At 45.6% G+C, this 24,302-nt stretch overlaps 1 protein-coding gene across 8 annotated transcripts in view; it reads left to right on the forward strand.

Annotated features, from left to right (window-relative positions):
* Window positions 1–24,302, forward strand: part of ADGRV1 (adhesion G protein-coupled receptor V1) — a 354,135-nt gene that overhangs the window by 275,733 nt on the left and 54,100 nt on the right. For all 8 annotated transcript variants that reach the window (XM_069962903.1, XM_069962904.1, XM_069962907.1 and 5 more), the window contains one exon: window positions 22,732–22,848. In XM_069962903.1, coding sequence (XP_069819004.1) covers window positions 22,732–22,848 — 117 coding nt within the window. The remainder of the gene's footprint in view (window positions 1–22,731; window positions 22,849–24,302) is intronic.

Genomic DNA, 24,302 nt, shown 5'->3' on the forward strand with positions numbered 1-24,302 from the left:
GGCGTCCCGCGCTCCGGGCCGCCGCGGCAACTCCTCCTTCCCACTGACAGCCGCCAGTGTCCCAGTACCGTCTCTCGCTGTGCCGGCCGGCGTGCGTCCCCGCCTCCTAGGGCGCACGCGCGCCGGATGTCTCAGATTTAAAGGGCCAGTCCGCTCCTAATTGGAAGTTGCACTAATCATTCCCTATAAATCCCAGCATGCCCTGTCCCTCGTGTTGGAGCCTCTACATGCTTCCCATAGTGTTTGGCCCAGCTCCCTGTTGTTCCTGTCCACTGTCCCTGTCCTCTCCTGTCCCTGCCTAGTCCATTGTTCCTGTGCACTGCCTGTTACCTGCGGTTACGCCTATCGACCACTGCCAGTACTATCTCCTGCCTACTGCTCCTGCCACACCTCGCCCGCCGTCACTAGCAACCAAGCCAGGGGTAGCGACCTGGGGGTCGCCTGCTGCAGCAAGCGCATCCCGCCTTGCAGCGGGCTCTGGTGAAAACCAGCGGCCCCTTAGACTCCGCTCCCTGGTGCGGTTTATGCCACCACTAGTGACGGTACAGAGGATCCACTACTCCTGGCGTTTCAGTAGGCTCCAACCATGGATCTCGGCGAGGTACCTGATATCCGTGACGTAGCCAGAGTGGTCGCCCAGCAGGCTCAGCAGATCCAGCAACAGTCACAACAGATCCAACAACTGACTGCCGCCTTACAGCAGCATACTAGAGCCCAGCGCTCACCACCTCCAGCATACTCTTCGAAACTCTGACTAGCTCTCCCAAGTAAATACGGTGGAGACCCCAAGTTGTGCAGGGGATTCCTGACTCAATGCACCATGCATATTGAACTCTTAAGTAGTCAGTTCCCTACCGAGCGCTCTAAAGTGGCTTTCATCATTAGCCTACTGGAGGGGAGGGCCCTGACTTGGGCCACGCCGCTGTGGGACCGAGATGACCCGGTTGCTGCCAACCTCCGAACCTTCCTGGCCGAGTTCCGCTCCGTCTTTGAGGAACCTGCCCGTGCATCTTCGGCAGAGACGGCTCTCCTCAACCTCTCACAAGGGAGTTCCTCTGTTGGCGACTACGCCATCCAATTCCGCACCCTGGCGGCGGAGTTAGACTGGAATGAGGCCGCTCTAGTTGCCACCTTCAAGAAAGGCTTGTCTAGTCGGGTGAAAGATGTGCTCTCCACCCCCGGGACCTCCCTACCTCCATGAACGATCTCATTCTACTGGCTACCAGAGTCGACAACCGGTTTTCCGAGAGAGAGGAGGAGGTCCGGCAAGAACGGCGACTAAGCCTGCCCCGTCGCCAACACCGGCTGGCACCGGTTTTCCAGAATCCCGTTGCTCCAGTGCCCCAGCCGACTCCTGAAGTTCCCATGCAGGTGGAACAAACTCGACTGACGCCTGATGAGAGAACTCGTCGTCTGCAGCTGAATCTCTGCCTCTCCTGCGGTGGCTCTGATCACTACCGGCAGAGATGTCCCCAACGTCCTCAGTGTCCGGGAAACGCTTGCACCTAGGTCCGGTGGGAGAGGCCTCCCTAGGTGTGAATGTCACCTCTCCACGGCTGTCCATGCCAGTTTCCATCCAGACGCCATCAGGACAAATTCACCAGACTACTGCCTTTATCGACTCTGCTATCTGCTCTGCCGGCAGTTTTATTGCAGCTATGTTGGTCCAAAGATGGCGGCTACCCGTGACTCAGCTAGCCCGATCCCTGACTATCTCCTCGGTCATGGGCGAGACTCTTAACAATGTCGTGCTCTACCAGACTGTACCTCTAGTCCTCCAGGTGGGCCCTTTACATCAGGAGAAGATCTCCTTCTACGTCTTGCACCAATCCTCTTCCGACATCCTGCTGGGTCTCCCTTGGCTGCAATTACATACCCCTAAGTTAGACTGGAGAACCGGTGAGTTTCTCTCTTGGGGACTGGACTGCTCTAACCGGTGTCTGAAGTCTCCTCAGCCCAAGTGCTCTGTGACGTCACCTGACTCCGTCAAGCCTCTATCTGGCCTACCGGCGGAATACCAAGACTTGGCTGACGTCTTCTCTGCCCAGGAGGCGGACTCTTTACCTCCTCACCGGGCGTACGACTGTCCAATAGACCTCCTCCCTGGAACTTCTCTGCCACATGGTCGGGTGTACCCTCTCTCCGTACCCGAGACTGAGGCCATGTCCTCCTACATCCGGGAGAACTTATTGAAGGGTTTTATCCGCAAATCCTCGTCCCCAGCGGGCGCAGGGTTCTTCTTTGTGCAGAAGAAAGACGGTTCTCTCCGCCCATGCATTGATTATCAGGCCTAAATAAGGTGACTGTCAAGAACCAATATCCTCTTCCGCTCATCCCTGAACTATTCAACCGTCTCCGTGGAGCCCAGGTCTTCACCAAGCTGGATCTCAGGGGAGCGTATAATTTGATCCGAATTCGTGAAGGTGACGAATGGAAGACCGCCTTTAACACCAGGGATGGGCACTACGAATATCTGGTCATGCCATTCGGCCTATGCAATGCCCCGGCGGTCTTCCAGGAATTTGTCAACGACATATTCCGAGACCTTCTCTACGTCTGTGTCATCGTCTATCTAGACGACATCCTGGTCTTCTCCCCTGACCTGCAGACCCACGTGACACAAGTACGTCAGGTTCTACGACGTCTATGGGCCAACCATTTATACGCCAAGCTGGAGAAGTGCGTCTTCCATCAGCGCAGCCTTCCTTTCCTTGGGTACATCGTCTCTGACCGGGGTCTACAGATGGATCCAGCCAAGCTCTCGGCCGTTCTTCAGTGGCCACGCCCTGTGGGTCTCAGAGCTATCCAGCGCCTCCTAGGATTTGCCAACTACTATTGGCAGTTCATCCCACATTTCTCTACTCTGGTCGCACCCATTGTGGCTTTTACTAAGAAGAAGGCGGACCCCAGGCATTGGCCGCCCGAGGCTAAGCAAGCATTCTCTAGCTTAAAGTCTGCCTTCGCTTCTGCTCCTGCTCTAGTCCGCCCGGATGCCACCAAAGCCTTTTCTCTTGAGGACGATGGATCTTCAGTGGGCGCTGGAGCCGTCCTTTCACAAAAGGATGCGTCTGGTAAGACCAGAACCTGTGGGTTCTTTTCAAAGACTTTCTCCCCTGCCGAGAGGAACTACACTATTGGAGACAGAGAACTTTTGGCGATCAAATTGGCCCTGGAGAAGTGGCGTCATCTTCTAGAGGGAGCCAGGCATCCGGTTAACATCTACACGGACCACAAGAACCTCCTTTATCTCCAATCGGCCCAACGTCTCAATCCCTGGCAGGCCAGGTGGTCGCTTTTCTTTTCACGTTTCAACTTCATTATCCATTTTCATCCAGCTGAGAAGAACGTCAAGGCCGATGCTCTCTCCCGAGCATCTGATGTCATAGGGCAAGAGGACTCCCCTCGCCACATCATACCTCCCGATCGTCTTATGCCAGTCGCCACCTTGGCTCTTCGGAGAGTACCCCCCGGGAAGACCTATGTACGCCCTGCACTTCGGAGAAGGATTTTGAAGTGGGGACATTCCTCTTTGGTGGCCGGGCAACCTGGAGCCCAAAAGACAGGGCAACTGATCTTCCGCCACTACTGGTGGCCCAGCCTATTCCAAGATGTCAAGGACTTTGTGGCTTCCTGTACCATCTGTGCCAGGAACAAGTCCACCCGTCTAAGACCTGCCGGCCTACTACAGCCCTTGCCAGTTCCAGACCGTCCCTGGTGCCATATTGGCATGGACTTTGTCACAGACTTGCCACCATCTGCGGGTAACACTGTTATTTGGGTGGTTACAGACCGCTTCTCCAAAATGTCTCACTTTGTGGCTCTTCCTGGACTACCATCCGCTCCTCGTCTGGCCCAGTTGTTCTTTCAGCATATCTTCCGCCTACATGGTCTCCCTCTTCATATCGTGTCAGAGGCTCACAATTCGTCTCCAGATTCTGGCGTGCTCTCTGTTCACAAACTAAGTGAAGCTAGACTTCTCATTAGCCTATCATCCCCAGACCAACGGGCAAGTGGAGAGGGTCAATCAAGTCCTTGGCAATTATCTACGACACTTCGTCTCTGCTCGCCAGGACAACTGGTCCAGTCTGCTTTCATGGGCAGAATTTTCATACAAACATCTGGACTCGAGTTCAACAGGCAAGTCACCCTTCTATGTGGTCTATGGTCGTCACCCTCGTCCTCCTCTACCTCTCTCCTCGTCCTCCGAGGTTCCAGCCGTCAAAGAACTGGTGTCAGACCTTCAGTCCATCTGGGGACAGACGCGACAGTCCTTGCTCACTGCTTTCGACCGCATGAAGGTCCAGGCGGATAAAAGGAGAAGACCTGCAACAAACTTTTCTCCTGGTGACAAAGTTTGGCTTTCGGCCAAATATGTCCGGCTCAAGATTCCTGGCTACAAGTTGGGGCCTCGATTCCTCGGACCTTTTTCTGTGCTAAAACGCATCAACCCAGTCACCTACAAACTCCGTCTACCCCCTACTATGCGGATCCTGAACTCCTTCCACGTCTCCCTTTTAAAGCCAATGGTCCTCAACCGATTCTCCAGTAAATCCCCGTTCACTTCTCCTCAAGCCGTCTCGGACTATGTCTATGTTGTTAAAGATATCCTGGCAATGAAGACGGTCAGAGGAAATCGATTTTTTCTACTGGACTGGAGAGGTTTTGGTCCTGAGGAGAGATCCTGGGAACCCTAGACTAACATCCTGGACCAAGATCTTATCAAGAGATTCCTGCAGGCAAGAAAGAGGGGGAGGCCAAAGGGGGGGGAGGGGGTACTGTCACGGCTGCGGCGGCGTCCCGCGCTCTGGGCCCCCGCCGCAACTCCTCCTTCCCGCTGGCAGCCGCCGGTGTCCCAGTACCGGGACCCGGCATTGCTGCTAGTTCGGCCCCTGGGGGCGCCTCACCTTCCTCTGCTCCTGTCTCTTGCTGTGCCAGACTTGTCTCAGATTTAAAGGGCCAGTCCGCTCCTAATTGGAAGTTGCACTAATCACTCCCTATAAATCCCAGCATGCTCTGTCCCTCGTGTTGGAGCCTCTACATGCTTCCCATAGTGTTTGGCCCAGCTCCCTGTTGTTCCTGTCCGCTGTCCCTGTCCTTAGTTCCTGCCCGCTGCCTAGTCCATTGTTCCTGTGCACTGCCTGTCACCTGTGGTTACGCCTATCGACCACTGCCAGCACTATCTCCTGCCTACTGCTCCTGCCACACCTCACCCGCCGTCACTAGCAACCAAGCCAGGGGTAGCGAACTGGGGGTCGCCTGCCACAGCAAGCCCATCCCGCCTTGCGGCGGGCTCTGGTAAAAGCCAGCGGCCCCTTAGACTCCGCTCCCTGGTGCGGTTTATGCCACCGCTAGTGACGGTACAGAGGATCCACTACTCCTGGCGTTACAGTATGTGGCAACCGTAATAAAAAAAAATTCACCTGTGACCCGTTCCCGGCAGCTGCACGTCTCCCGCCATGTTTCAGGCGCAGGCAGTTTGATGCAGAGACACTGCCTATGCCGATGGTCCTCGAAGCTCTCTCGGTAGCAGAGAAGTCTTATCAGAGAAGCTTGAAGACGCTCTACTGTCAGGAGAGCTTCAGGAGAATGACAGAGGTGCCAGAAGTCTGCGAAGCCTCTGTCATTCTCCTGAAGCTCTCCCAGAGCCAAGCGTCTCTGAGCTTCTCCGATGAGACGCTCAGCTGCTGGGAGAGCTTTTGGGACCTCCGGCGCAGACAGTGTGCATCACATTCCCTGCGCCAGGAACGGGTCACAGGTGAGTTGATTGTTGTTTTTTTTCTTCAACTTCAGTTAACCCCTGTCTGACCACAGAAGGGCTCCAGCTAGTAACCCATTCTGCGGTCAGGCAGGGGTTAACATTTTCCTGCATATAAAACAAACCCCTGAAAATCTTCTGAAAAGTCAGAGATTGTCTTCTATGCCCAGTCGTCTTATACAATGGAAAATACGGTAAGTAGTTACAATCTTGAGTGACAGAATGCGCTTTGTGACAATTGCAATTGAAATGAGGCTATAGTACAATCTTTGGCTGCCTCTAGCCTGGATACAAGGTGAAATACCATTGGGTAGGGAGGCATAGAGGTTCTGTATGATATTCTGCAGCACATTTGGCCATGTATGTTGCAGCTGGGCCTGTAGATTCTGCCAAAGCTGAGGTTCTAGCTGGTCCCATAAATGCTCTATTGGTGATAATATGGTGATTGGGTAGGATGAGGAAGTGTTGTAATCTGGTGGAGACATTCCCGAGAAACCTGTGTGTGGGTATAGATTATTCTGCTGATAAATGCCAGTTGGATGCCCTTCCAGGAGAGGCAACATGTGGCTGAAGATTGTTCACTTGTGTCCCCACTAGGGGTGACTGACTGCCATATGCTATGGCTCCTCAGATCATCACACCAGCAGATGGGGCAGTGCGTCACTCCTAAGCAAGAGCGGGATTGAAGCACTCACCACAAGGCCTCCATATTCGAACTTGACCAATAATGGATCCCTAACAAAAACTGGAATTGTTACTAAAGATGATACGGTTCCAGTCCATAGCAGTCCAGGTTTCTGATTCCCTACACTACTGCAAACACATGTGATGGCGGCTGGCTGTCAATAATCAGATATATAAAGCATGCCATGACATTAAAGTTGTTTCTTCTTAGCACATGGAAATGATCCAGGCAGAGAAAGTGGTATTAGTAACGGTGTCAACTGTGTCTGGACAGTGACCAAGGAAACTGTGGGAGCCACTCATGCTTTTCAGTGAATCAAGAAATCCTCTGTACCGTGGTCTGTCTGGGCCATTCAGAGCCTGTTCTCCATGTTTGCATGCCCTATCATGACCACTGCTCCCAACACCTCCTAACAGCTTGTTCAGTACAGCCTAGATGGCAGACAACTCATGAAAACAATCACTTTGCTGCTCATAGTCTCTCTCAAAGTCTGTTAACTGGACACAATGTCTTAGAGTGCATTGTAGAGGCAGGAGTTTCAGTCAGCGATCTCTAACCAAGAAGTACACTACCCAAAAGTAGCATCTAAAAGACTTCAAAATATCTTTTTTAGCTGTTTCTCCAGTATACATAAAACATGTAAAACAGCTACAATTGTTGGTTCTGAAGTTGGTCCAGAAGTTAAATACTGCAAATAAAACCGGCAAACATGGGTGAGAGTGCCTGAAGAAGGGCGGTCTGCACCAGCAGGTATCGGTTACATATAATGCCCTACAGAGTATTGTGCTTTGTGTTTGCACAGAATTCCTGCATGAGTGGACGGGGGATACAGTAGCCTATTGTTTAAAGGCTATTGCAGTCTTCTTTTTTTCTCTTCTTTTATAAATCCTTCAGGAATGCTCAGTAATTGTTGAACATGTTCTTTATAGATAGAGGTTGGGCCCTTAAAATTGCTTCTTCTGCTAGGTCTAGGTTTATTCTGTGTATATAGTGGATGCTGCATTACGGTCTTCCTAGTGTATTAACTTACTGTACTGGATTTTGTCAGCATTCAGATTAGACTCTCTTCCGAACACACTATTAACAAAGGCTGAAATCTCATTTGTCTGGAAAGGTCAGCTCACCAATGTTGTATTAATCCAGCTTTAATTGAGACGAATGGCAAGGTGTGGGCCAATTAATGTATGATTATTGTCGGAAAGGCTAAAGATAGAAACCTAGCTCGGATAACAGGAGGTAATCACCATCCAGAATATGCTGGGATAAATATTGTTTTTCAAGTGTCTCTTCATGCTGTGCTTTGCATAGGGTTTTTGAGGACTCTTTTCACCATATACACAGGAATTCTTCCACTTTACACAGTATGCAAACTATAGACCCCCATTACCTAAAGGCGGCCAGAAGAGGGTGGTTCTGATCTCTTTTCAGTTTACATTTACATTTTGCTATATACATTTATTTATTATATACAATGTATTGAAAAAAAAAAAAAAATAGATATACTATGTGGTATACTTTTTCCATGTATGATGGATCCCACTAGGGGAGTTCTCTGACATATATCTCCAAAAGACGCTGCGAGATGAAATGTGAGAAGGGCCTCAGACTTTAAGTCATAAATCACTTCGCCCTTATAGTAAGTAATATTTACAGGAGTCATTAACTACAACTTAAGGGTAGCTTCACACACAACGTATCGCAGTGAATTTTCTGCTGCGATACACAGCGGATACGCAGCAGATATGCAGCAGATTTGATGTAAATAACTGAACACAGCATCCAATCTGCACCATCAAATCTGCTGCTGATCTGCTGCACATCGGTCATGTGTGTTAGCACCCTAAGGCTGGGTTCACACTACGTATACTTCAGTCAGTATTGTGGTCCTCATATTGCAACCAAAACCAGAAGTGGATTAAAAACACAGAAAGTATCTGTTCACACAATGTTGAAATTGAGTGGATGGCCGCCATTTAATGGCAAATATTTGCTGTTATTTTAAAACAACGGCTGTAGTATTGAAATAATGGCAGTTATTTACTGTTATCAGGGCCGGCCTTAGGGTAAATAGCGCCCTGTGCAAAACCTTTTTTCGGCGCCCCCCCCTCCTTTAAGGTAACATAAAGCTCCTTCAGCATCGTACGAACCCGAACTCTCGGTAATGATTCCGCTGTCTGCCCGCTCCGTGGAGAGGGTGGATACAGCCGGAGGACCGCCTGGAAAACTGGGATACAGCCATAGCCATAGGCTGTAACCCAGTTTTCCAGGCGGTCCTCCGGCTGTATCCATCCCTCTCCACGGAGCGGGCAGACAGCGGGGATCTGATGCCGAGCGTTCGGATTCATACGAACCCAAACGTCGGAAGATTCGGACCATCCCTACTGCAGACGACATGGAACACCCATCACTCAACCCCCTCCTCCACCATACACACAACTAACCCCCCAGCTATTCACACAACTACCCTACCCCTCCCCCCATGCACAAAACTATCCCCCAGCCATACACACTACTACCCCCCCAGTCATACACACTACTACCCCCGCCAGCCATACACAGAACTACCCTACCCCTCCCCCCCATGCACAAAACTATCCCCCAGCCTTACATACAACTACCCTACCCCCCCCCCCCCCCAGCCATTCACACAATTACAAACTTTAAAGCCAAAGCCAGGAATGGATTTGAGATGAGGAGAAATCTCAGTCTTTCCTTAATGACCTGTTCTCTGTTTATAGTCTGTTTCTGACTTTGGCTTCAATAATCTGTTATATAAATCTGTCTGTGTAAAGTCACCCTTACAGATATCCTCCTGAGCAAGTAAAATGTACATCTAATGCTGTGTTTCCATATTTGCATTCAGAATGCATTTTTAAACACATGGAAAACAATGTCCCTATTGCAAGAGCCGTGGAATATTGCCAATAATCCCCACAACATTGCACGGCTATTGGAGAGGAAAGCGCGATTTCATCCATGTTTGGACACCAATGTGGAAACAGCCTGACACCACCTGCTGGCCACAAAAGGGGGAAAAAACACTGAAAACAAATGGGTAGTTTTTCTGAAAAATGCTATGTGACATGTAAGGGCTATTTTATAATATATATATTAGATTGCTGCAGCATGTATGCAGTGTATCTTAGCTATCAGCCTCCCACCATAATTGGGCCGCGATCAGGTCACCTCAGCAGGTGACTATGGTCAGACCGCGTCCTGCTAGTATACGCACATGTAACAGGACACAATAGTGCAGCGTATCCCACTATTCAGTCCAGTTACATTTGTGTATATCAATGGGAAGTGGCCTGACCAGTCACTGGCTGCCTACAATTAAAGTGAATGGGATATGTCTTGGGGTGGGCTGCTGCTGCTGATGTATGGCACTGGCTGCACTCATCATGTCCTGTGTATTAGGGACCCCCATAGTGTACACACCTATGGCTTTTCCTGCCTCCTTAGCTGTGACTTTTATTTATTACAGCAAGTCAGGTTTAACTCTTTCACTGCTTTTCACCATATATTTCTGTGTCATTAGCTGCAGTGTAAGGGTTAAACCTCTCCTGCCCCAATAAATCAAAGTTACAGATAGGGAGACACAGCAGGGCCATGGTCTCATCCCCCTCTCCTCCTCCATCCCGGCTGTGACAGGACTGCTGCCCCCACCTCAGTGCTGTGCTGTCCCTGTCACAGCCCACTCCCAGCTACCTGACAGGATCACGGCATGAGCAGAGATGGAGGTAACACAGAGACATTACTCACACTGTCTGCTGCTGTTCTGTCAGGACGGGTCAGCCGGGGGAGGGGCGCTTCCTCTCTCTCTCTCTGCTCTGGCCGCAAGTCTCTCTTCACAGAGCAGCTAAGCTGATTGGTGGAACAGCAGGGGAGCTCGTACTGTTCCACCAATCAGCAACAAAGATGCCCTGCAGCAAGCACGGAGAGTGGAGAGGAGGATTATACCACTGCAGGAGGCAGGAGGGAGGCGCTCTGGCAGACAGCTGCACATCTAACTTAGAAACAGAAGTTAGATGTGCTTTCTGTCTGTCTGCCAGAGCGCTCCAAACAAACCACTATGGGAGGAGGAGGCCAGGGGCTCCAGCAGACAGACAGAAAGCACATCTCACTTCTGTTTCTAAGTTAGATGTGCAGCTGTCTGCCAGAGCGCCCCCCTGCTGGCCGGGAGTGAGGCGCCCTGTGCAATCGCACAGCTCGCACACCCCAAAGGCCGGCCCTGACTGTTATATGGCGGCCATCCACTCAATTTCTCCATTGTGTGGACAGATCCTTTCTGTGTTTTTAATCCACTCTTGGTTTTGGTTGCAATATGAGGACCACAATACTGACTGAAATATACGCAGTGTGAACCTAGCCTAAAGGCGTTATCCAGCGTTAGAAAAACCCCTTTCAGAGACAATGCCACTCTTGTCTTCAGCTCAGGTGTGGTTTGCATCTAAGCTCCATTCACTTCAATGGAAATGAGTTTCAGAACTCCTCCCAAACTGAAGACTGTCTCTGGAAGAAAGTGACCATGTTTTTCTAACACTAGATAAACCTTTTAAAGCGACTCTGTACCCACAATCTTTCCCCCCAAACCACTTGTACCTTCGGATAGCTGCTTTTAATCCAAGATCTGTCCTGGGGGTCTGTTCGGCAGGTGATGCAGTTATTGTCCTAAAAAACAACTTTTAAACTTGCAGCCCTGTGTCAAATTGGCGTGGCCTAGAGTGTCTATGGCCTAGGATGGCACCGCCTCTCCGTCCCTTCTCCTCACCCTCTTCACCAAAAGGAATGCCCCAGGCAGGATTTCTTCTATTCATCACCTGTGTGAACACTGCACATGTGTTGGATCGTTAAGGCTCCTGTGCAGCGTTCACACAGGTGATGAATAGGAGAAATGCTGTCTGGGGCATTCCTAGTGTTGAAGAGGACAGGGAGGAGGGACGGAGGGATGGTGTAAGCATAGGGCATAGACACTCTAGGCCACGCCAATTTGACACAGGGCTGCAAGTTTAAAAGTTGTTCTTTTAGGACAATAACTGCATCACCATCAGCAGCTATCCGAAAGTACAAGTGGTTTGGTACAGATTCGCTTTAAAGAGACCAATTTCTGGTCTAAATGATAGTAAATGTTCTGAGCCGTGGAAGCCCCTTCCTGGCAAACCCCACCGGATTTATGGACAAATAAGGCTTGAGCAAAAATGTGTGACTTTTGTAGGCTTGAAAACAACCTTAATAAATTCCACCCTCTGTATACTGCCAGTGCTTCTAGGGAAAATGACTTCTGTAAGAATGCACGTGATGGAGCATGCCACAATTAAAATCCCAGGCACATGGAGGTGCAGCAGGCTATGGGTGCGGTACTATAGATTTCTACCACGCATCATATGTACTTTATAGTTAACATGAAGAATGAAGCCTTACTATTACTTGAAGAAGCAAGGAATGTCTTTTTTTATTATTATTTACTATGATATATATATATATATATATATATATATATATATATATATATATATATAATTTTCTTTTCTGAAAACTCCTGAAATCCTTTCCTTTAGTTGGGCTATGATGACCCCCTAGAAATTACATGCTCTCAGTGAGGTCACCATTTCAGTCAGCAGAGCTTCCAGTATAATGAAGCTGCATGGACTGTTTCACACAACCTCTCCACAGGGGAAGACAGGGATTTCCATTTGAGTTGATGATGATTATACAGCTTTGATGAAGGTTCAACTACTGTGACTGTATAAATACATACAGCTTATTTAAGAGTCTGGGTCCCCTGCTGCCCACCAGCGCTGACACTTCTGCAGATGAACCTGCCTCTGCAGTGACAGCCTGCTCAGCCAATCAATAGCAGCTGCACTGTCCTGTCTCCATCAGTGATTGGCTGAGTGAGCTGTCACTGCAGAGATGAGTTCATCTGCAGGAGTGTCCAAGGACCAAGAGACATGGCCAGAGGACATTGGGAGAGTTTGAAATGGTAAGCATTAAAGCTTTTTTTATTTTCTATATATTGACGTCGGAGTACTCCTTTAATCTATTATAACACGGAGCAATGTGCGGCCGGTGGCTGTTGATTTTTAAACATGTTGAAAGACAACGACTAGCTGACGTGAATGACTGCTCACTCCTCGACGCATCAATGTCATAAATTGAAGGTTACCTATCATTTAAACAAACTTCTGACATGTCATAGCGACATGTCAGAGGTTTGTATCGGTCGGGGTCCAGGTGATGAGACCCCCGCCGATTGTTAGAATGAAGGAGCAGACGTGTGCTATTTAAATCATAGGTACCCTTTAAAGACGGCGATATCTGCCTGATTTGGCAAATAATGGCATCATGCAGGGCATTAAGCCAGATGCATTTGTTTGTGCAAGTGTCTTCTCGTGCATGGAAACAGCAGTGACGCTGTCCATATCAGCTACCACAGATTCCAGCTCCGGATTTTCCAGGGGCTTTGGTAAATGAAAGCAATGATTATACTAGTTTCTGTGTACAGCCTCATGACTTCTCTTCAGAAAACTTTAGCAAAATCTTTATTACTCTACTGTATGTTCTGCAAGAAAAATTCTGATACATCACAGAGAAAATTCAAGGGGAACAAAGATTACCTTTATGTAAAAGTTTCAACTTTGTGAAATAGGGAAACATTTAAGTAAGTGTATTTATAGGAAAAGATCATACGCCACAGAGGTTTATAGGCAGGAATAATATCAAATGACATGTTGAATAAATCTAATCTGCTATGTAGACATATACCAGAAGTATGTCCTTGTGGCATACTGGGTTAAGGAGCCCAGAAGGGGTATTCCTAGTATTCCTATTACATTTACAAAAGGTTGATAGGATATGCCTTAAACATATCATAGATGCATGGCCTAACCGTGGTGAGAATGCTGGCTGTCACATCCATGCTGATGGTATACAATAAGAATGCTATATGTTTTTGGCTCTAAAACTGCCACAAAACAGCATGATATTAGATAAGGAAGCTTTCATATCAGATTTGCAATTTAGTCTTTCTGCTTAGTCATGGGAGCAGCAAAATAAAAAAAAATTGTATCCGATCAATTGCATGCTGGACATTAGGGATGGCCTGAACCTGCTTCACGAACCCGAACTCTCGGCAATGATTCCCGCTGCCTGCCCGCTCCGTGGAGAGGGTGTATACAGCGGGAGGACCGCCTGGAAAACTGGGATACAGCCATAACCATAGGCTGTATCCCAGTTTTCCAGGCAGTCCTCCCGCTGTATCCACCCGCTGCACGGAGCGGGCAGACAGCGGGAATCTGATGCCGAGCATTCGGGTTCATACGAACCCGAACCTCGGCAGGTTTGTACCATCCCTACTGGACATACATTGGCTTATAATGAGGTCTGTTGCTATGCTATTATTTCCATCAACAATATTGGTAACTGTTATGTAGGAGCCTCCAGCACAGATGTGAACACAGCCTAAACAGTTCAAGTATAGACACAATGATTTACCCTTGGTTATTAAAACCTTCTTCTTTATAAAACATTTATGCACACATTGTTTGCTATCATTGGAACAAATGGTTTGCAAATAAATCATAGCAAAGACCACAGACATGCGAGACCTCTCCTGGGAGTTCTTGGACATTTACCATCATATTTAACAAATGTAGCGAAGACGTAAATGTTTCCAATACTGACACAAAACATTTTCTTAATAAAAGAAAAAAAATTGCAAGTAAAGCAAACAATTCTGGTGCCAGGACATAACATACACAGTGATCTGTACAAGTGGGAAGCGAGATCAGTCGGGTCCTTTGTTCTTCTGTTCTGCTGAATAATTAGGAACTGTTGACAAATGCTTAACACCCTCTGAATGTGAACGGTGCTCATATGCTGACCTGTACATCCTGTTTCATGACTGTATTATTTTCCAGTAAAAGTCGGAGGACTGTGCTAAGCAAGATACGGCCTAGTGCTGATTAACATTTTCCTATGTGTATATAAAGCCATTATAGTCATTTTTTTATACTTTTAGTTCATTTTGAAAAATTATCTTATTTCCCATTTGTGATTTCGCACAAACGTATTCCACAGTGATGTTCTTGGCTCTCTCTCTTAGTTCTATTGAGTTGAATGGAGAAGCACCCCTGATGCCTGATGGGAAACATGATTTATGGAGGTTGCAGACAGTCATCGCCTATACTGTAGAGTGAAGAGTAGTGTTGGTTGGAAAAGGTTTTATGACATATACTATGACTTCTATATATATCTATGTATTCCAAATACAGGGGTACCTCTGTTCTCGAACTTAATTGGTTCTAGAAAACTGTTCCATAACCAAGCAGTTTGAGAACCGAGCTATGTACTCCCACAGGGAACAATGTAAATGTCTTTTATTGTTTTTTACACTCCATGGGTCAAGTGCAGAGCACCTGGCTTACAGAGAGTAAGTAGGGGTGCATCTTCCACCACTACTTTCATTATGAGGGGAATCCCCATTTCTTTACAATAAGTTTCCCACAGCGGAGACAGAGAGAGATGCAGGAGTGGGCGGCAATTTAAACTTGCCGCTCCACCCTCGCTTCTCCCACTGCGAGTAACAGCACTTCCAGCCCATCCTGTCATACACCACCACCCCAAAAAATTCTGCATGCTAGAACAAGGCCACATCATATGGACAAAGTCACATCTAGGACAATTATAATCCAACCATTTTTAATCTTATAGAGAAAGCCTGTGGATTATGATAAATTGTATGATGCGATGATTCCCAGACTTTGATACCATTACCATTAATTCTTTAAACGCCGCGGCCGCAGCGTTTGAGTGTAAGTTTGAGTGACCGCCAGACGTCTCTCACCTTCCTCCGTGCGGTCCGATTGGCGCTCTGGTCACTGAGCCTGCACAGGCAGGCTCAGTGAGCAGCGCGCTGATAACACTGATCAATGCTATGCCTATGGCATAGCAATGATCAGTGTAAAAATCAAACTAATGTATGTACAAGTCCCCCAAAGGGACTTAAAATGTATAAAAAAAAAGTTAAAAACACCAACACACAACCCCAAATCCCCTCCCCCAATAAAAGTCTAAATCACCCCCCTTTCCCGTTATATAAATAAAACATATAAAAATAAATAAATAAACATATAATATACCGTAGCGTGTGTAATTGTCCGATCTATTAAAATATAATAAGCGTCACGGCGAACGGCGTACACGAAAAGAGGGAAAAAAGTGTGTGGATTATAAGCGTCACAATAGGCCCATTTTATTAATATTTAATTGCCAAAAAAAAGGATTTCATAAAAAAAAAATATAACATTAGAGAATCTGTGTAAACCTGCATATGGTTGTGTTCGGACTGACCTATAGAGTAGAAGTATAATGTCGCTGTTACCATATAGTGCATTACGTAGACACAGGAACCCCCCAAACGTTACCATATTGTATTCTTTTTTACGATTTCACCTATTTATATCTTCATAAATAATATATTTAGGATTCCATCATACATGTTATGGTAAAATGAAAGAGGCCATTACACAGTACAACTATTCCTGTAACAAATAAGCCCTTACATGGCCTTGTAGATAGAAAACTGAGAGTGCTGGAGCTTTTAGAAGGGGAGGAGGAAAAAATGAAAGCGCAAAGATCAAAATTTGCGCGGTCCACTGGGTCATTTTGGGTCTGGTCCTCAAAGGGTTAAAGCAAGCTCGGGAGCTGAGCTCGCTTCATAACCCTTTCAATGATCGTGGTATTTAACTGACAGTGACAGGAACAGTGTCAGTGACTGAGAGTGCCTAACACTTACCTCCATGCAGTCAGCTTGGTGATCTTCACATAAGGTCTGCTGCAGGCAGGCTCTATGTGAAGATTGTCAATAACACTGATCAATGTTATGTTAAAGAGACAAAACCAAAGTCTCTCTTAAAGCGCCAGTACCCATTTTGCTCTTAAAGGGTTGTTTCCGAATTCGCTTTTAAAGGGCCAGTACTGAATTAACGCTGAAAGGATTGGTACAGATTTTTCTGTCAAGGGACTGGTACAAAAGGGCCAGTACCAAAGATGCTTTTAAAGGGTTGGTACCAAAGAGCCCATATAATACACCCTTAAGGGACCCATGACGAAAATAAACGTCATGGGTTATTAAAGGGTTAACATTAACGCACTGTAGAAGTCACTGTTCTTTTGAAGCATTATGTATTTTCTCCTGGAAAAGCACATTTAGTTCTTAACTTGTTCATTATATCCTACATTAACATAATGCAATGCTTATAAGTAACTAGCTAGTAAACTGCTCAATCTGCCCAACTAGAAGATGTCTATTATTCCTGACAGATATCAATTTACTGCTGCAAGAGACCTTTGTACAGTATCAGACACACTACATTAAACAGGTGAACTCACCTCATTATCAAACCTCTGTTTAGATGATTCACCAGGAATAGATAGGGGTAAATCCAATATGTGATACTGTATGTCCTGTTCTGCGCTAAGCAGTGGACAACAGTCAATATATAGTATACAAGGTGTCGGAAGTCAAAGCCTAATCCCTGCTGCTGATGACTAATACTAATTCCGTCTCTGAGCATATAAAATTCTATATTCAGTACATGTTATACTGATTCGATTAACAAACACATCCCTAAAAATCAATGTTATATAAGGGAGGTTACACGGGTGAAGAATATTGATGCATACGCATTTAGAGTACCATGCATCCCCCTCATAGATGTAGGTGTGTGAATAGATGTTCATCAGTATTTTGCACTTGTATGACTCCTCCATATGTCTTTATGGTCTCTCTGCATCCTGCTGTTAAATGGCATCTTAAAGGGAACCAATCAGCTCAATCGGGCTGATATGGTTCCCTGAACCGCTGTATACAGCTCCTGCAGCAGCCAAGGCATGTACCGGCCGCGGCTGCAGCAGGAGCTGTATAACCGGAAAAAAGCACTTTTGGGTGTCTTCCAGCCTGTGTCTAGTCACCGTACTCTGCCTATGCTCTCCGAGGGGATGAATGACAGGCAGAGAGGTTCGTTACTGGCCTCTCTGCCTGTCAATCATCCCTCCAAGCGTGCTAACAGGCACAGCGCGGTGACTAGACACGGGCGGGAAGCCACCCAGATGACTTCCTCCCTGCCTCTGCCTGTCACATGGCCTGTCACGTGCCTCCTCTCCGCCTTGCTGCCCCCCCCCCATTTTCATAAATGTCCCCCAAATGTAGTCACTGTGTTTAGCCGATTAAACATAATGGGCTCAATAGGGGTACACATCTGTATTTGTCAGCATGCCAAATGTCAGATGGACTTCTTTTTTAGGCAAAATAGCGGCTGTTTTTCATAATGACAGCTGAAAATATTTTAAAAGCAACGGTTGTTATTCTGCATAAAAAGACAATGTGTGAACATACATTTAACATACAGTACCTGTCAGCAGCATGTTATCATCACCATGTTATACAACAGGAAATGCTGAGGAGACTGATGAGATATGTTTGTGGGAAAAGATTCTTTATAACGTCATTTATTGATTGGAATCTCTGATCTCTGCATTGCAATTTCCATCTTATACTGATTCATTTCTCAGCTCTTCCTGCTCTATGATATGATTCTTATAAATTAGATAGCATTTTTATGGTGACGGTTCCCTTTAAGATTTTCTGGTTGTCTGAAAAGAAGTTGATTGTTATGAGAACAGGATATGGATATTTTTTTCATTCTTTTCTTCTAATCCTTTCTTTTTTCAGTGCTCAGACTTTCTGTCATGGGACCTTCACTCTTATGAATGTGTTCCTTTAAGTGGAGGTCACATGACATGAAGAGAGTACACTAACCTATATTGATGCTACCATGGTAACTCCAAGGCAATGAAAATATTTGCATTACTACCATTCTTTTTCATCTACAGGGGTATTACAGATTTAGCTCTAAAGTTTATTCAATATATGAGGGAAGTTTTGATAACAATGTACAATTTTCCAATATCAGTTCCTCTAAGATCTTTGCTTGTTCTCATTAAATTGTGACCAGAGGCAGAAGATCTGAGTCAGGTGAGGTGGACGCATTTGCTGGGCTTGTGAGTCCTGATAACTGTGGTGTAACTGTAACAGGACATATACCTGGGTGTTCATCCCATGACCAAGACTGAATTTTCAGTCTCTATAAAGGTCCAAATCAGGCAGCTATCTTCCTAAGTACCACAGCCAGCGATTAGTCCATGAGCGAGCAAATGCTTGGTCGTTGGTTGGATCGCTTGCTTTTAACATAGTCCACTTTGGACACATCTCTCATTGTGCAATGGAAGAAGAGCGGCCGACACCTAATTAAAGAAAAGGGCTAGTGATGTAGGTGTCGCTCTGGCCATGTGATTATGGAGCCGTGTATTAGGCTTTGCAAGTGGGGACCGATGTAGCAGATAGGTGCTGCCGCCAGGGCTGGGGGGGGGGACACAAGAGTGCAATATACTCACCTGTCCCTCTTCACCACAGCTGCCGGTCCCCAGGAGCAGCATAGTTTTGTAGTTTAGGTTGGACAACCCCTTTAAGTAAACAAAAGGTATCAATTCAAAGATTAAAAGTATGGATCTTGAAAGTATTAAGGGATGGAATTAATTGATATTTAAAGAGAAAGTCACATGAAAATGAAAAACAGCAGGCAGGCAAGGGGGTGGGAGGAAATAATAAACAATTTAACTCACCCATGCCTCCGATCCTGTCCTGGGTCTTGTTGAGTGATACACATGCTTTTCCATGAAGTAATCGGTGGGGATCTGAAGACCCTGACCTCAACCAATTAAATCTCAGACATGTCTCAAAAGTTTTAAAGTTTTTAAAGTGACACCTTAAGGAATATTGAAAAAATGTAAAACTTGTAAAACATGAATGAGCTTTATTTAATTAAACTAGAATAATCCTTTATGTGACATGCAGGAGTTCTTCCTTACTATTGTTTCGGCCTGCCCTAATCCACTCCCAGTAACACTAATGTGTGTATATTTTGGATATATACCCACACAAGTATTATCACAATAAATGTTATTGGCTCCGCTAACTTCTGCCCCCAGCAAAAGTACTGGTTAACCTGTTTGCGTGTTCATCTCTTTAAACACATTTCTTTTCCTTGGGCCATGGCACAATTGGAAGTATGAGCCGTTGCCTGATGTGACACCTCTGTTATACTATTTGGAGTGCTAATCTGTTCGCCAGGCCCCCAGTTGCACAATATTATATCTGCCATGCTCTCATTGTCCAGTTTTTGCTATCACAGGCAAAATTAGTTTTTGTTTATACATGAACTTGAATACTTTAGAGAGCTGAAAAACAACCATGCCGTGGCATGTTACTGGGCTTATCTCATCAAAAGTAAGACCACATTAATCCAATTACCTCTGGGTAAGCAAGTTCATGGCATTTTTCATTCAGATGAATCTCCTGTGGTCTCTGCACTCTCCAACTGTGATTTCTGATGAAGGGAAAACCATTTTCTCATGTTTTTATGGCAAATCTTCCAACAATGTTCAAAATTACAATAATAGAGAAGGAAATCTCACATTCAACTGCCTGTTAGTAAGAAGGCGCCCATTCTGCTTACTCATATTTATTTTACAGGTTTCTAGTGTGCATAGGATTTATGCATTGAAATTGAAGGGATTGACCAGGGTTTACCTATTTATGGTAGTTTTTTTGTGTGGTTTTTTTAAAATTGTGGCCTCTTCTCTTTTGAGAGTACAGCGATCCTTAAAGGACAAGTGCCATGAAAAACTTTTTCCCAGTAATTGAAGCACATTACAAAGTTATGTAACTCTGTAATGTGCTTCAATCACCTATCTTTCTTCCTTCCCTGTCTTTTCCCCCCTTCACCCCCACCAGGAAGTGTCCTGACTCACACAGACCTAATTACTGTCGTCACCGTCACCAAGCTCTTCTCTCAGCTCCTTCTCCTGTTACAGCAGCCTCCCCCCTCCCCTGCCTTGTCAAGTGACTCATTTTGCTCAGCTCCTATTGGCTGAACAACTGCAAGCCATCACTTGGACTGGGGAGGGGGGACTACAGGACCTAGAGCAGCCCTCATGCTGATGACTCATCCTCACAAGAAGGAGCTGCCTGGTGACGGTGACCACAGTAATTAGGTCTGTGTGAGTCAGGACACTTCCTGGTGGAGGGGGGAAAAGACAGGGAAGGGAGGCAGATAGGTGATTGAAGCATATTACAGAGTTATATAACTTTGTAATGTGCTTCAATTAATGGGAAAAAGTTTTTCATGGCACTTGTCCTTTAAAGTGTCACTGTTGTTATAACTTTCAAAATGTAATTCAACAGTAGATGTAAAATAAAGCACGTTTGCAATATACATTATTAGGTTATGTTCACACAACGTATATTTTCATGGGATCTATCCAGGGTCCAGGATCCCTTGTGGCGCCACAAAGAACTGACATGTCAGTTTTCTGCGGCCGCTATAGCGGCCGTAGACAGCCATGTCAGTACACACTGCAGAGCGAGCGGCTGCGGCTGCAAGCTTTATAGTGTGCTGTGGGGAGTTCTGATGCGGACGTGCACGGATGCTCCCGCACAAGAACTCTGCGGCAGGAAAGATCATCCGGCCGGTACTGCAGTACGGAACGGCCGGTCTCTTACGTTGTGTGAACATAGCCTAATACTGTAAAACAAAGCTGTAAAACAAAACAGAAGTTACCAGAAATCCAGGTCCAGTCTCCTGAAGGCAGATTTTCTGACTTGAGCTGATTGAAAAAAACAGACTAAATACAGGAATTCCGGAGAGTACAGAGAGTCACGACTCAATGTGTCCATCAGTCACATGACTGCCGCCTTCTCTATGAGCGCTCAGATGGCCTGGGATAGACAAGACTTCCTGTTTTGAGAAAAAAAGAGTCAGAAAAAAGGGAGTGCAGTGTTTTACATGATAACAAACAAAAATAACTAACTAATGTTGGACTAACCCGCCACTGGCTTCAAGTTCAGATGTCAGTATGAAGTGTATGGGGGCCCCCTGAGACGAGATGATGCCAGTAGACATAGGGCTTAATGAATTTTCACTGCCAGACCCCTAAGCCGCCATCAGAGCTGTCTGCCTGTGGTCACCCCTCCACTCCCTATAGAGAACATATGAACTTTTGCCCAACAGTTATTGAAGGCGTATTGGCACTTTTAATGTTCCATGGCCTTAATTGATGGATTGCCGCGCTATTTGTTTTTACTGTTACAGGTGAATAGTTGGGGGTCTCTGTTGTTGCTTATTTTTGATATTTTACTGGATTATGTTGTATTATGTACATAATCTCTTATAATCAATCCTAGTTCTCTGTGATTGCTCATGTATACCATGATTGCTCATGTATACCAGCTCTGTATACCAGTCACTAATACTCTCATTAAGTTCTACCAGGCACAGTTTGTTTAATCTTGTTCTTCTTTTTTTTCTTTAATCTTTAGGGTGCGTTCACACCTACCGCATCCGCAGCTTATTTTTCGGGGGAAATCCGCAGGTCTGGTAGTGCAGATTTCAACCTGCGAGAAATCTGCGTATGTGTGCGTTTTGCGTTTTTTCCGCAGCAAGTTTATCGCAACTGAAATGTCCGTTTAAAATGTCTCTCATTCTAAACGGACATTTCAGTTGCGATAAACTTGCTGCAGAAAAACCGCAAAACGCACACATACGCGGATTTCTCGCAGGTTGAAATCTGCACTACCAGACCTGCGGATTTCCGCGGAAAAATAAGCTGCGGATGCGGTAGGTGTGAACACACCCTTAAAAATAAAAATAATAAAAGTAAAGACTAGACAACCCCTTCCAAGCCTTATACACCCAAAGATAGCTGCCTTAAATGTCGCACCCATCCTCAAGTTGTGTGTAATATTACAACTTTTAGCTTCAATGGAACTGAGCTGCAGTACCACACACAAACTGAGAACAAGTGTGGTGCTGTTTCTGGGAAAAAACTGCCATGTTTTCCAATTCTGGAATACCCCTTTAATATGGTGGCCACAGCTTTTTATCTTCCAAGGGCCTTACTACTATGATTGTTTGTGTTCCTTATTATTTCTGTATATTATATACTCTTCATCCATCGTGGATATTGCAGATTCTTTGGAAGGGATATGATTTTACATCTTCCTTATCCATAGTAGCCCAGCCTACAAAGAATGTTCCTTGTTATGATTAATTTCCCAGTAATATTCCTATATGTTGAAGTCGTTGCAATGTTAGGTATAATTGTATTGTTGATGGACTCTTGCCCTTACAATGTAATATCTTTATTAATAGGGATTTGTGTTCTGTTGTAGGTCTCATTTCTGGCCTCGGCTTACATTAGCCCTGAACTCTCCAATGAAAGCTGTGCAGGTTTATCATCTATCACTCACTATTTCTACCTCTGTCAGTTCGTCTGGATGCTTATTCAGGTGAGTGGAAATCCTAGGTCTGAAACAGGTCCTGTTTATTTTTTTATTTTATTTTATGCAGCTAACAACTTGGAAAGAAAAATGTTTGATTTGTGTTAATATGTATGATTGTTGTTTACGTGAGAATCTTGGCATTAATAGAATCAGAGGAAATCTTTGATCTCTATATCACGCTCAGAACTGCAGACATGGCCAGATAGAGAAGAGTGCAACTCAATCATGCTCAGGGCTGATCGTTCGTCTTTTACATGCTTATGGCTGTATACATGTTATCCAGGATTCCCTAGGACTGCATCCAACTTTTTCAGCCACTGGTGGTTTCAAATGCTGAATGATTGGACTTGAGCATGCCCGAGTTACATTTATCTCTAGCTAATAGGGTGATAAAACAAATGATACCTTTCTCATAGCTGATTGCTGTTTGCAAAGCTATAAAACCATGTTTTCTCTCCAAGCTCATGTGTCATAGAGGCCATGCTGAGCTGCAGCATGCATGCCTCAGCCCTCAGCCTCCACCCCTCCCTACTCAATATGATTAATGTACAGGGTTCAGTGATGAAATCCAAGGAGAGAGGAGTCGGGAAGGGAGGTGTGCATGCTGGGGCTCAGCATGGCCTCTATAACATGTCTGCAGCTCTGAGTATATACAACTGACAGCGAAATGTAGGTTTTCATCCACTGTTGTAAAAGATAAATGTTGCAATTTATTTGTAAACAATTGGTCTTTAGATTAGAATTCTAAGGAAGACTTTGGTTGTTCAAATTTAGAATAAACAATATACTATTCATACACATTGGAATATCATCAAAAAGGTATTGAAAAGTTATCAACATACTGTAAATAGGGCGATTACATACAATAAGGTGGTATTTCTATACTGGGAAATATACAGTGACAGCTCATCAGTTAATTCCGTAGTTACTGTACATGGCACACAGTTTTAGGCTGCATTCGCACGTTCACTGGTTTTCCTGGTCTCTGAACGTAGTCTGCTAGCTACCTCCATGATCCATGCAAAACTGTCCGTGTTTACACCCGTTTTGCATCCGTGTCAGTGTTTTTCATGGATCTGTTTAAACATTTTTAGATTACACTAATTACATCACACCCGTGTTTTTCGTGAATTGCCCGGATGTCAGATCCATGCATTCCGTGAAAAACATGGATCTCCTAGACTTCTATGGGGGAGTCCATGCTGTCATCTCGTCCGAGTTATGACATGTCCTATTTTTTCATGGAACGGAAAGTGTGAATGGCTCAATAGAAAGCAATGGGCTATAATATTGTTCGTGGTCACTGACAACTTCACGAAGTGTGTGAATAAGGCCTTATGCTACACCTTACTTATTTGCTGTTACCTGGTATCTCAGCTTGCATGGTGGAACATCAGATACCAGACTTTATGACGTTTGTTGCTGTAGAATATTATCTACTTATATGTCTTAGCCGCAGA

Source organism: Dendropsophus ebraccatus, chromosome 3 (genome assembly GCF_027789765.1).
Source record: "Dendropsophus ebraccatus isolate aDenEbr1 chromosome 3, aDenEbr1.pat, whole genome shotgun sequence".
NCBI classification, from domain to species: domain Eukaryota; kingdom Metazoa; phylum Chordata; class Amphibia; order Anura; family Hylidae; genus Dendropsophus; species Dendropsophus ebraccatus.